This window comes from Haplochromis burtoni, unplaced genomic scaffold (genome assembly GCF_018398535.1).
Source record: "Haplochromis burtoni strain Fernald_Lab_line unplaced genomic scaffold, NCSU_Asbu1 Contig_391, whole genome shotgun sequence".
NCBI classification, from domain to species: Eukaryota; Metazoa; Chordata; class Actinopteri; order Cichliformes; family Cichlidae; genus Haplochromis; species Haplochromis burtoni.
This window is the reverse complement of record NW_024582752.1, coordinates 348,275-361,693: the sequence shown is the minus strand read 5'-3', so window position 1 is coordinate 361,693 and position 13,419 is coordinate 348,275. Positions and strand designations below refer to the sequence as shown.

At 43.3% G+C, this 13,419-nt stretch overlaps 3 protein-coding genes across 4 annotated transcripts in view; 2 read left to right on the top strand and 1 right to left on the bottom strand.

Moving 5' to 3' along the window:
• Nucleotides 1-7,401, top strand: part of rspo3 (R-spondin 3) — a 14,386-nt gene extending 6,985 nt beyond the window's left edge. The window contains exon 6 of the mRNA XM_005944555.2: nucleotides 6,056-7,401. Coding sequence (XP_005944617.1) covers nucleotides 6,056-6,276 — 221 coding nt within the window. The 3' untranslated portion in view covers nucleotides 6,277-7,401. The remainder of the gene's footprint in view (nucleotides 1-6,055) is intronic.
• Nucleotides 7,402-7,577: 176 nt separating this feature from the next.
• mdh2 (malate dehydrogenase 2, NAD (mitochondrial)) lies at nucleotides 7,578-9,128 on the bottom strand. The gene has a single exon (XM_005944553.2). It carries the CDS (start codon nucleotides 8,994-8,996, stop codon nucleotides 7,983-7,985), a length of 1,014 nt encoding a protein of 337 aa, XP_005944615.1. The 5' UTR covers nucleotides 8,997-9,128; the 3' UTR covers nucleotides 7,578-7,982.
• A 33-nt stretch (nucleotides 9,129-9,161) lies between these two features.
• Nucleotides 9,162-13,059, top strand: LOC102295432 (E3 ubiquitin-protein ligase rnf146). 2 transcript variants are annotated; one of them, XM_005944550.3, is made up of 3 exons: nucleotides 9,162-9,309; nucleotides 9,964-10,022; nucleotides 10,381-13,059. In XM_005944550.3, exon 3 carries the CDS (start codon nucleotides 10,390-10,392, stop codon nucleotides 11,548-11,550), a length of 1,161 nt encoding a protein of 386 aa, XP_005944612.1. In that variant the 5' UTR covers nucleotides 9,162-9,309; nucleotides 9,964-10,022; nucleotides 10,381-10,389; the 3' UTR covers nucleotides 11,551-13,059. The 2 variants fall into 2 exon arrangements, with proteins under 2 accessions (XP_005944612.1, XP_005944613.1); XM_005944551.3 differs by having other exon boundaries at nucleotides 9,176-9,304.
• The last annotated feature ends 360 nt before the right edge of the window (nucleotides 13,060-13,419 follow it).

The following is a 13,419-nucleotide window of genomic DNA, read 5'->3' as shown; positions in this document are numbered from 1 at the left end:
TGTGTGTGTGTGTGTGTGTGTGTGTGTGTGTGTGTGTGTGTGTGTGTGTGTGTGATGCAGCAAAAAAGCAGTTGACTCTGGAGCAGAAACAGCCAGCTCAACATCAACATCCTCCCCCTGGGAGGCACGCGGCGACCAGGGGATCAGTATTGGTTTATCCCCACAGCTGCCAATACACACACACATATGCAGTAACTCTCTCCCACACACACATATGCAATAACTCTCTCCCACACACACATATGCAAAGCAACACAGGCACAAACAATTCCAGATATAGATATGCCATTCTCCATTTCAAACAAGAGCGATAGATGCACATACTCACATTTCCATGCAGGCACACACACACATACCAGCATTGTCTCACTGAAATAACTACACAGCCATTACTCAGAGTGGTAATTTGTGAAGACAGTATACTGAGTTGGCGTGATTTGTAAGGCAGACTGTGAAATGTGCCCTCTGTCTCTCTCTCACACATTTCCTATCTGTATCTTTTCACTGATCTATCCCCTCATCATCATCCCCAACACACACACACACACTCCCCAACAAACCAAAGAAAACATAGACCCCTATATAAGCTCCCAGCTAGCGCACCCAGTCATTTGGGGTCGGTGCCGAGAGTCTAGCGTAGAGTCGACGGATCTGTTGATGTACCCAGAGACTGACGAAAGGGGTACAGAGACACAGAGCGACAGATAAATGGTAAATGGCCTGTATTTATATAGCGCTTTACTAGTCCCTAAGGACCCCAAATCGCTTTACATATCCAGTCATCCACACATTCACGCACACATTCACACACTGGTGATGGCAAGCTACATTGTAGCCACAGCCACCCTGGGGCGCACTGACAGAAAGAAAGAAAGTGTACTTTATTGGTCCCCGTGGGGAAAATCCCTCTCTGCATTTAACCCATTCACTCAGTGAAGCAGTGGGCAGCCATTGGGCGCCCGGGGAGCAGTGTGTAGGGACGGTACCTTGCTCAGGGGTACCTCAGGGTAGCTGTTCAGGGGAATCGAACCCCCGACCTTCCGATCATGGGGCCACCACTCTACCTACTGATAGAACGAAAAAGAAAGAAAGAAAGAAAGAAAGAAAGAAAGAAAGAAAGAAAGAAAGAAAGAAAGAAAGAAAGAAAGAAAGATCTGTGCACAGACACAGTACAGACCCTTCTTATCGACTTTGCTCCTTTGTGGGATAACCCGGTTGCCCCAGCTCGAAGAGAAACCCTGGTGCGTGGGAGCTAATTATCTGCCTCGGTGTATCCTCTACCCGCCGTTTACGTTCTGCACACGCTAGAGGGTCAGTGGTCTGACTTCAGAGAGCCTCCAGTAATCCTCCAACAGCTCTCTGACACTGATACATCCTTCCTCTTGTCCTCATCCTTTTCTCCTCTTTTGCACTTTCTTCTTTTGCCCCTCCGCCCCCTTCTTTCCTCTTCTGTTCCTGCCTCTCTTAGTACATTGTTTTACTCTTCCACATTAGAACACTAAGTCCTTCACTCATTTCATCCAATCTGGCCTGACCCTGTTGTGTTTTTTTTCTTTACCATTGCTCTTCTTTCTCCTTATTCTTCTTGCTTTTATTTTCACTCATCTGTACCGCAAACCTAAACTCTTGTGATACTTTGTGTCCAAATGTCTGTGTATTAAATCTAGGAAATATGCGACAGAACCTTTAATCAGTTCATAAAAGGCTACGGGCATGCATAATCAGTAAATGTTGACATGTTGGCAAGATAATTTTCCTTCTTCTTTTTTATGTTTAAACCAGTTAGAGGGCTGTGCTGTACTTTGCAGGGTAAGTGTTCATAATTTTGCATGTAATCTTCAGATGACGTTGCGCAACTCATCCCAGGAAACTGTCAAAAATAACCCTTTCTCACATGTAGCACATGGCAGGAGGTAGTATGTAAACACTCAGGTGTACTAGATCAAGATTGGGCAGGTTAAAGACTGCTTACTGTCCCATCTAACCGTGCTGACATTTGCATTCTCACGTGCCCCCAGGAATGGACTGGTAATGTGGCATTCCAGGCATTTACCTGTGGTCCTATTACCTGTGCATATAAATGGATGGCAAAATTGTCCTTTAAGCAGCTACTTTTTACTTTCTTTCTTTGAGTACATTTCAGAGACTTTACTTTTTCACTTTTACTTGAGTAAAGAAGTTGAATCAGTACTTCAACAGTACTTTTTAACACAAGTATCTACACTTCTACTTAAGTACAGAATGTCTGTACTTTTGCCACTCGTGCAAGCAACAAGGATTCAGGTAACACGAATGGCTACCTTGACCACGAGCGACTTTTTTAGCCTAAGTATATCTTTGAATTGTCACATGCTGCAGTGCAACAAAGAACTAACCCAACGACAACTTTAGCAACTTCTTTAAAACCTGTTTCAATATAAATAATCAAATAAATGTAAATATATACAAAATATGTGTATGCATGATAGATTGTATGTGTCCAATCACAGCACAGTTCATATGCATTGTTTCAAAATGACTGATATTAGGGGGAAAAAGCTTTTGATCTCTAAAGGTGTCAGCTATTGTAGAACAATTTCAAAATCCCAAATGCCACCTGGGTCTGATTAAGCACTGTTTTTAAATTAGTGATATAAAATCGGAAGAGGTGTAAAACTGTGGGGAAGCAGACATGCTAAGTCTCACAGCTAAATTATTGATGTTGACATACACAACCTCATTTGCTGCCTTCTCTCTCAATAGTTGTAATGTCTGATTTGTCCTTCAATTAGCCTGCAGTTCACCTCACTATCGCTGTAGCTGGATGGACCTTAGCCCCCCTTTTACTCCAGTATACACACCCTCAGTGACACTCATGCATATTAGAGACAGTTGAGCCAACTAACAGCAAGCAGTCAGCGAGGGCGGAGGTTTACACACACCCACAGACCCCCATGACATTCTGCCAACCATGCAGCCAACATTCCACTTGTGGGACAGCCCATAGCCTATAATCCCCGCCTGGCTCTCGCCAAAATCTCCCCGGACGACAGAACGCCTGCCACAGGGGATGTGCCACCATAAAACCTACAGTGCCCCCACTAAATATTCACATACATAGACACAAACCTCCCCTTACCCTCACTGCCCCTTAACTTTCTCATTTGATCTCTGTCTGTCTGCTGTTCTCACCACAGTTATAGAGTCATCTAATACGGTCTGTGATTTTTATTCCTCCTTCACCACTCTATACTTCTGCTTGTTTTTTTTATTTTGATATTTTTAGTGTAGCATGCTTGCTCACTTATTGCTCCAGCATACACACACACACACATACACACACACACAGAGTATTGTGTATGCAGTCAGTAAAGCCCTCTTGAATCCTGTCCTTTGTGACAATGTTGTAACAGATTTCTTGCAGTTATATCATAGCTAGCTCAGCAGATCTACACTAACTTATAATGTACAGGCAGGCATTTCAAAGGGAATAACATGGCCTGATAACAGAGGTGTCTCCAGAGGGGCGCATAGGATTGCACAGCCCTCCCCTAAAATATGATTGCCTCAGTGCCCAGCTTTCCCTAAGCTATAACCTATATATCCCATGTTCCTGGACTAGAGCAGCATTAATCTTAGAGCCTTATAAAGCTCCTGTAAATGCCAACTCACATATTTTTTGCATATATTCCAGATGATCCTTAATGATAGATTACAGGAAACTTACAACAAAAGACAAATGTTTGTCATCTGTGGCGTCTTATGTTGAATTTGAGAGTAGTTACAGGCAAGATATTTACTGGATCCAGATTTGCCAGAAATGTCATATGTCATATAATCATAAATGTTTCCATTGCTTCCCAGCTGTGGCAGTTACCACAACTGGCTCAGCCGTAAAGAGTAGCTACTACTAACGGTTTAACACTATATCAAAATGTATATGACTGTCAAGCATGCCAGCTATGTGCTGAGATGCCAGGACACTGCTCGCTTGCTAACTTGATCATCTAGCGCAGGGATGTCAGACTCGTTTTTTATCACCACTTTGATCTTTAGTGGGCTGGATCAAAGGAAACTCATTTCTGTCAGCATAAAGATACTTAACTAATCATCCAGACTGTCTATATTTATAAAAGACCTATTTTCCTTTTCTTTTTTTGTGGTTAATTTACAGAAAATCTTTTCTTATCTACCTTGGCACAGTTTGAATGGCAATGGGGGAGGTCTTTATTAATAGGAAAAGCTGTAAAATGTATTAAAATACAGCTAAAAGTTCAAAACCTATGTACTCCTTTCAGTGGGGCAGATTGGAGTCTTTGCTGGACCAATTCTGGCCCCTAGGACTTGACATAAGGTTTAAAAATCTGCCGGTCAGTGCCTCTGAACCTCACCAAATAATGCATGCCACGAATTTAAATCCTGAAACAAACAGAAAAAAAAAATTACATATTACGTTCAGTTTATTTCCAAAAAAGTAGCAACCTTTGCATTGTTCAGAAATTACCATTTCCGATCGCTTCCAGTCTTTGTGCAAAGAAAAGCTAAATTCACGGTGGTTTAGAAAGCTGATGGCCCATGTGCTCAAGTTCCACATTATGACGCTACTGGAAGTGTTTCATGTGTTTTCCCCACAGCCAAAAAATCCTTCACTGAAAGTCTTTTAAGACTCTGTGATATTTTTCATCAAAACTTGACTTTTGGGAATGTGCTAAATGTCGGTTGAAAATGTTCCAAAACCTCTTAAGGTGTCCCATTTGTGGACCATTATACACATGTCAACACACAGTTTACAAAAGGCCCATCAGAAACTGTTCCAACTAACCAAACGCAGGTTGGTTTGATAAACACTCTCGTAATCATCTCAACACTGGCATGGATTAGGTTTCTCTTCTGGCTCGACAAAAGCACAGGGGCTACAGTATGACTAATCCACTGAACTTGTAAATAGTTATGGTGTCAGGGCAGAGAAAACAATGAGAGCAAAGGGGACTTCCTGTGTTTACAGAGGACAGGGGGCATACCCCGAATGAGTCAGTGAGTCAGATTACTACATCCGTCCATCTATCCAACCATCCATCACTAAAATCACCTGTCTTCGCAATAATTTGTTCTTTTTTTTACTTACTTTTTGCTCACTGTGGTGTCTGTCTCCTGTCCTCTTGTTCTTTCATTATTTCTAGAAGGTTAAACACAGCTGGCAGAGAGAGCTTCATATCACAAGCTCAAAATGTGTGGGTCAGACTTGATCCCTGGTCCAAGCAGACACCTGCCTTGATTAATGAACGGAGTGGGAGATGATGAGCATAGGAAGGCTGGGGGGTGAACGTGAAGCGGACAGGAGAGACAGGGATCTCGTTTTCTCTCCCACTTTATCTCTCTTTCCCCTCTCCCTGTGTCTCTGCCTACTGCCGACTTCAGCAGTTTCACAATCCCCGACCTGCCAGCCAACAGCCGAGCAGGCCGTGCTGCTCCGTTCCACTCACACATGAGCGGCAGCAGTACAACAACAGGAAAGGGCCTCCTCTGCTTTCACTTGCAGGTCCTGTCTCCAAAACTCCCTGCGGCTGGATCTTGTTATTATCATTATTAACTATGGCTCGAGCAGAGATAAACCTTCAACATTCCAAAATTCTCTGTTTTGTTTATGAGATGGTGTTGCAAGAACAGATAAATTGGGGGTTTATTTAAAGGCTTTCTATTTTGGACAAAGGTCTACTCATCACACACGGAGAGGGCTGCAACAGCTGATAGACCCGACAGTGTAGCTGCTTCCGCTGATTAAACACTGACATCTAGTGAGAGCCTTAGCATGTTGCACTGTAAATGAAAGTTGCGCACAATGCTTTACTTTCAAGTGCATACTTTCTGGAATTGGCATTTCTTACTTCACAGAGGTTTCCCAGCAGGACAATCTTTTGAAATATTATTGACATCTTACTATATTTACTGCAGTTTTTAACAATATTTTTATTCCAAATTCCTTTGTGAAAATACTTGTGCAGTCATTTCTACTGACACCTCCCACAATCCACTGACGTTGTAAATCTTAATTTTTTTTGATCTTCTTAATTTTCAGGACGGAAGAAGAATGAGCGGAGAGAAGGAAGGAATCGCAACAACCGGAAAGATAAGGAGAATCAGGAGGGGAGGCGGGAGAGGAAGAGAGAAAGGGAACGAGAGAAGGAGAGAGACACGGGTGAACGTGAAGATTCTGTTAACAGGAACAAAACAGAGCACAGGCACCGCAGAGGCCATGAGACAAAGCTAGTCTCACCTGTAGACGGCCCTATCCAGTAGTGCTCGGGGGAGATAACATCCAATGCCTCACCACCTTACTTCTGTCATCTTCCCATCCTTCGTGTTCCAAAACTTCCCCGCCCTCACCTCTGTTTGCCCCACTCACAACCTCTCTCTGCAGGGGTGTTGCTGCTACCTGTATGATTTGAATATACTGTTTATGCACAAGCAGGACGGGGCACATTCAGCCAAAAGGCTGGAGCCACTATTGTTTTCAGCTCCTCTTCAACCGCTGAGAGCGTCTTTTATGAAAAGTCCAGGAGACACTGCTGAGACTGCTGTTGGGACTGCAGAACACTGAGAATTGTCTGTGACAGTGTGGAGGACTGTCAGAGAAATGTAATGAGAGACAAAGACATTACACGTTTGTTGAAATGGTTATTTAATAGGGCTCTGGTACAACATTGTGCATCTTGGATTTTGAATGTAGATTTTCCAGCATTATGTAGAAGAATTCTCATTATTGTTGTTCTTGTTCTTTAGATCTCTTTATTTGGTGCAGATTTTGTAAAGAAAAAATAAAAATAAAAAGTGAGGGTTTTTTTTTTTTTTTTTTGCTCTTTCCATCTCGTGACATCTTCATAATCACTACAGCTGAGGGCAACCTACCTTGTAGGCAACTGCATCTTTGCAGTATTTGCAAGATCATTAGAATATTCACTGTAAGCAAACTATCTGGTGTGTCCAGCTAAAGGGGAACCCGCTTGGTATGAATAAAAGGATTATGGTCATAAAGTTTCAAGTGTATGCATGTCTGGTGGAAATGTTAATTTTATCCAGATAAGTGATAAATCTAATCTACCACTGGTTTTTCTTGTGTAAATAGAAGCTCTCAATACAGCTCCGACTAGAAACCAAAACACTTGTATGTCAAATAAAACTATAATGGGTTTGTACCTGTGACTGCTTTAATCTCTCTTTTTTGCCCCTTCACCTTCATCTTGTGCAATCCAAACAAGTATTAGCTGATCTCATATAGGAAGTGAAACTCAGTACACAGATGCCACACTCTCCATTTGGCTTAGATCTGATTGCAGTAGTAAGAAGCTATGGCCTTAAAAACTTACTTTAAAAAAAAAAAAAAGATACTGGGAGCCCATCTTTCTGTAGCTGAAGCTACTCTGGCAAAATATACTTGAATTTATTAAAGTGCGTTATTAAATTTGTGTGCATTTTTGAATAATCCATAACCCAATTTGGTCAGTTTAAACAAGTAAACGAATATGAGATATGAAATGTAGGATAGTCACATCTGGGTGTACCCATTCAAGCCATTTTATGCAAAAATAAATAAAGAAACATTTTAAAGCTAAACTGTTTATTGGTGGAGTGATTATTTTTGCTCAACAGCAGCATCTATTGCATTTTGCATCAGGCATGACAGTATTTCCTCCTCATTCATTTAGCAGAGAAGTCTCCACTAATGTGGGGTTGCACATGAAAATATATGAAATTCTGATTTAAATGTACTTTACAACATTACAGTATGTACACAAATCTTAAGTGCAAGATAAAGCAATGTTTGAGAAGAGAACATTAATTATACATGACAAATACAACCAAGTTCAAAAGGATGGTATCTGAATCAAGATGAGTCTAAATCAAAAACGACAGAGGAGACACTGACAGATGGAAATTTAGCCAGATGCCTTTAAATAGACTGAACAAATTCTCAATCACAGCTGTTTTTTAAGGGGGTCAACTGTTCACTTCAGGTTGGCGACAAAATCCTCGCCCTTCTTGATAGAGGCCTTCAGCTCACCGATGGCGTCAGCAACCAGCTTCTCCTCAAAGGCGGACAACTTGCCGAGGCCAAGGTTCTTCTCGATGCCGTTCTTCCCCAGAAGGATAGGTGTGGAGAAGTACTTGCACTCTGTCTCCTCAGACCTGACAAAGGAACACTCCACCACTCCCTCTTTTCCATTCATGGCGTCCAGGACGGAGAAGGTGAAGCGGGCGCCAGCATAGGCCATCGAGAGGGTTGCAGATCCAGCTCCAGCCTTGGCCTTGACCACCTCTGTGCCGGCCTCCTGGATCCTTTCAGTCAGGGCGGAGAGCTGGTCAGCAGGGAACTCCACTTTAGGCGTGCACTGGGAAATGAGAGGAATGATGGTCTTCCCAGCATGGCCTCCAATCACCGGCACATTAACACGAGCAGGATCCAGGCCCTTGAGCTCTGCAACAAAGGTGTTAGCTCTTACAATGTCCAAGGTTGTGACACCAAACACTTTGTTTGGGTTGTACACTCCATGCTTCTTCATGATCTCTGATGTAATCGGGATGGTGGAGTTGACGGGATTGGAGATAATGCAGATCAGAGCCTCAGGGCAAGTGCGGGCGCAGGCATCGGTCAAGGTGGCCACAATGCTGGCGTTGGTGTTGAAAAGGTCATCGCGGGTCATGCCTGGTTTTCTGGGCACGCCGGCTGGAATTACCACAACGTCGCAACCCTGCAGCGCAGCGCCGAGCTGGTCGGGGCCTATGTGGCCGGTCACCTTGGCCCTCGTCTCGATGTGGCTGAGGTCTGCAGCCACTCCGGGTGTATGAGCGATATCATACAGGGAGAGGTGGCTCACCAGGGGGCTATTCTTGAGTAGTAGCGATAGCGGCTGGCCTATGCCGCCCGAAGCCCCGAGCACCGCCACCTTGGCGTTGTTCTGTGACGAGGTGGCCAAGCCCCGCACGAGGCTAACGGTAGGTCTCACAGCACGGGAAAACATCTTCTTGAATGTTGATTCAGCTACTGAAATGAGTGAAAATTGAAACGCCTTCGGAGCCCCTCTCTTCCGTGACACCAACGTCCTCTAGCCACGAGCAAACCGGAAGACTACCGAGTTGTCATGCGTCGAAGATAATGGTCGCGCGATTTTACGTCTGATTTGCGTCAGTTCGTACGGCTGCGTCGTCGTCTTTGTCTCAGCTTCTTTTTCGTAGGAAAACAAAGCCAGTGAACAGCAGAAGTGGGCAAATTAGAATTGGACATTAGTACCATCAAAAGAATTGTAACGAAAACCAGCTCAACACAGCGGTACGGTACGTGTACGGTCGTTGCGGTGTTTGTGTCGTGAGAAAAACACGTCTTCTGACTCTTTATGTCGCCCCTGCTAAAATAAGCTAGCGCCATCAAATGAACGCCGTCTATTTGCTGGAGTCACAATGCTGCCGTCAGATTAGCCAGGGCTAGCTAACTACAACAGGTTTCATTGTTATGGAAGCTTTGTCAGTCGAGAAAAGCCTCTGTGTCGTTATTGTTCGACTCGTTTTACAAGTAAAACGGTACTGTTTGACCAGCTGCTGGGTAATCAGCCAGACAAGTTTTTATATATACTATTAATAGTTATTATGAGTATTATAACCATCACATCGTTAGCTGTTAAATTTAATTAAATAATGTGCTTGTAACTAGCCCTGCTTTAACGATAGAAGGTTTAAGTCACAAAGCACAGTTCACTGATTGTTGTGAGGTAACTGAGCAGCCTTTTGTATCACACACAGTAACCTCTTAGGTTTCACTTATAACTAGTGAATTAATCCCAACCTGTAAGTAATCGGTTTTAACGCCAGAGCTGAAGGGTTTGATTGGGAGGAAATGTATGCATATAAGAAATGGCTTGTTATTGTACCGAACAGTTGTATGTATTTTAAGATGAAACACATTTTCGCTCACTTCTCTTTTCGTTTTGACAGTGGCAAGTTTCAAGGTCGAACAGCTCTCCTGATGATACATCAGCACTAAGCTCATTCCAGTAAGTCCAAAATGGATAGTATATTTGAATTTTGTGATGGTACCAGTGTACCTTTAGACAACATTAAAAGCTGGTTTTATTTAGCCTTTTATTTGTTTGCTAATTTGTGACAGTAACATTGTGTTAAGTGAAGTCATGACAGCAATAAAAATAAAAAAAATCAGCTGCATAGTGTCCATTTCATTGAAAGATATATTCATTTACCTAGGCATGATAGCCACAGAATAATATCTCCAGTAATATTAATAATTTCACACAATATACATCTGTTTTGAAATTAACACTACTAATAAACAAATGGGTAGAACACCTTCATTGTAACATTTCCCTTTATGATATTTCTTGTCTTTTTTTTCAGTACTTCCTCATGATGGCTAGTTGTGGAGAGGTAGACCACTCTGTTAGCTCACTCCCATCCAGCAAGAAAGGCAGCAACAGTGGTGGTGGAAGTGGGAACAGTGCAGAATCATCATGCTCTGGCTCCAGCAACTCATCCCCAGCCCTATCAGTTCCTGAGTGTGCCATCTGTCTGCAGAGCTGCGTCCACCCAGTCCAACTGCCATGCCATCACGTCTTCTGTTTCCTGTGTGTAAAGGGAGCATCTTGGCAGAGCAAACGATGTGCTCTCTGTAGACAAGAAGTACCTGATGACTTCCTGGAAAGGCCTACACTTCTCTCTCCAGAGGAGCTGAAAGCATCAGCAGGAGGTCGAGGTGGGGCAGCGAGTGATCACGCTTGGTATTATGAGGGGCGTAATGGTTGGTGGCAGTATGATGAGCGAACCAGCCGTGAGCTGGAGGACGCTTTCTCCAAGGGTAAGAAGACAGCCGAAATGCTCATTGCTGGTTTTTTGTATGTAGCTGACCTGGAGAACATGGTGCAGTATAGGCGTAATGAGCACGGTCGCAGACGTAAGATGAAAAGAGACGTTTTAGACATTCCCAAGAAGGGGGTGGCAGGACTGCGATTGGACACTGAGGGTGTTAGTGGGGCCGTGGGGGCTACAAGTAGAGAGAACTCTGCTGATGGGGCTGATACCACACTAACAAATATACAGCAACAGGTTACAGGTATCTCTTCTACTGTATCAGCCCCTTCAGCTCCTGCCAGACCTCCCACTTCCCTCGGTGGTCAGCCAGGCCCCAGTACTAGCCCCCCTCTGGAGGATGCTCTCTCCCAGCTGCAAATCAGCCCCAGGCCCACACCTTCTCATGAGCGGTCTGAGGCTGGGGAAGGAGAGGAAGATGAGGAGGAGGAGGCCTCACCTTCCAGGTCCTCTGACCCTCACACCTCTGTAGATGAGTCTGGCTCTGGAGATTGGAGTGATGATGAGGATGAGGAGGATGAAGAAGAGAACGGGGGAGATGGAGAGCGTGTGGAGCCGTGGGAGGGTAGGCCAAGGAGACAAAGACTGAATCCAGAGAACAGAGCCACTCCTCGTTCAGAGTCTGCCTCCCCGTCTCCCTCATCCAGTAGCAGTGGAAGGTCCAGAATGCCTGATGGCCAGTGTACAGTGACTGAGGTGTGAAGCGATCATTAATATATTATCACCAAATGGCTGTGTTCCTCATTAATTTGTTCCTCGCTTTATGCTGTCGTTCACTTGGTCACAGATCAAATGGAGGTGGAATACTTTCTGCAGAAATGATGCACTACACATCCAGTAATAAACAGAACCACGTTTTCCTCTATTTGTGTGCCCCATTCTGGGATCACAATGATCTGGAGGTATCTGCGTGATTCTAACAGTCTCATCACAAAAATACAGAGTCAGCAGAAGTTTGTTTTCATGTTCTGGAACTGAGTGTTCTCATTCTGAGAGAGAGAAGGTACAGCTTGGTAAACAGATGAATACACAGCGTTTTCTGTTCAGCACATCATTTGAGGGAGGTGCAACAGACTTGGCTGTAATCAGTCTGTGCACTACTGGCTGGCAAGTGGAAGTTAAAAGTGACTTCGGCCAAACCTACCTATTGTTTACATTTATTAGCTAACACCCAGAGGGGGGGCAGAGTGTTAGCCCCAGTCAGATTTGTGACTTCCAGTGAAAGAAGGCATAATGGGATTTTGGAACTCAGCCATTATGAACGGCTGCATTCTGGTCATCTGCACTTAACTCTCTCAGCTAACATAGCACGCAGAAATGAGCTCATTAGAGCTCAAGTCATCTGCCTACTCGTGCAGAGAATTTAACCCTTAATACCTTATTCCTAGCCTCCACCTTACTTCAACAGTCTCCTTCACATTTAACTAATTATGAAGCATTTTCTTAAAGTTTTAAATTTAACTGAACTTTTTCGAAGTGTCTTTCATTTCAGAGCTAATTGTGGTTTGAAAAGAAAGAATATAGTTTGTTCATGATGAAGAACGGAAACATTTTCAACACGATGCTCTTAAGCTGTATGGGATTGTAAATTTGACACTTAATGATTAGCAATCTAGAATATCTGGAAACCTGAGGTTATCTGGCTATATGCCAAGATTTTGTGTTTGATTTCGCCTGCAGTTTTATGACAACTAAGATGTTTTAATGAATGTGTAAAACTTTTCCCAGCTTTGAAGAATTGGCATTTTACTGTGGAGTAGCAGCATTGTGCCTTTAAAGCTGCTGATGCCTCTGAAGCTTCCATGTTAGTGTCCCAGATTAAAGTATTCTCAATAAATGTGTATTCTCATCTGTGCGTGTTTGAAGAGAGAGTTACTTAAACACTACTGGTTGGCAGGATGTGGAGAATTGATGTTTTCAGTTTGAGTAAATGTTTTAATTTTGTGTTTGTGCATTTCTTATGGTTGTAAACCCTCTTATATATTATGTCTGGGGGAGTAAGAGAACAAATCTATACCATTGCTATTGGTCATCCTGCAGAAGTTTCAAGTTGCATTGGTTTTCTATTTCTTACATGCCTCAGTCATCGGCTCAGTTTTAAACTTTCCATTTGGAAGAATAAATCATTGTGTAACCTTTTTTTTTGCTTAGTAACCTTTTTGTTTGTTTTATGGTTCGTAATTTAAGAATAAAGTGTCATTTCAACATCCAGAAGTTATTTCGCTCTGTTTGGAGACTGTATTTTGTTGTTTTGGCGTCTCTGTGACAGTGCATAGTCTGGGAAAATATTTCCATCCTGATTTTAAAAGTAGCGCAATCAATTGGGACACTTTACGTAACATTTCATCCACCTTTTCTCTACACCAAGTATTTGGCTTCCCTTCACTCACATCCGTGGTGTTTGGTATTCTGACCACAGCAGACAGTAACACTCCAGCTGGTTGTCTTGCCAGGAAACATGACCTTTGGAAGGGGAACAGGGGATACAAGCTCAGCAAGCTCCAGGGACCTGTCCTTTTCCATTGCAGTCCTTGAACATTTGTACTTTTTACAGAGCCTTATTTGCTCTGC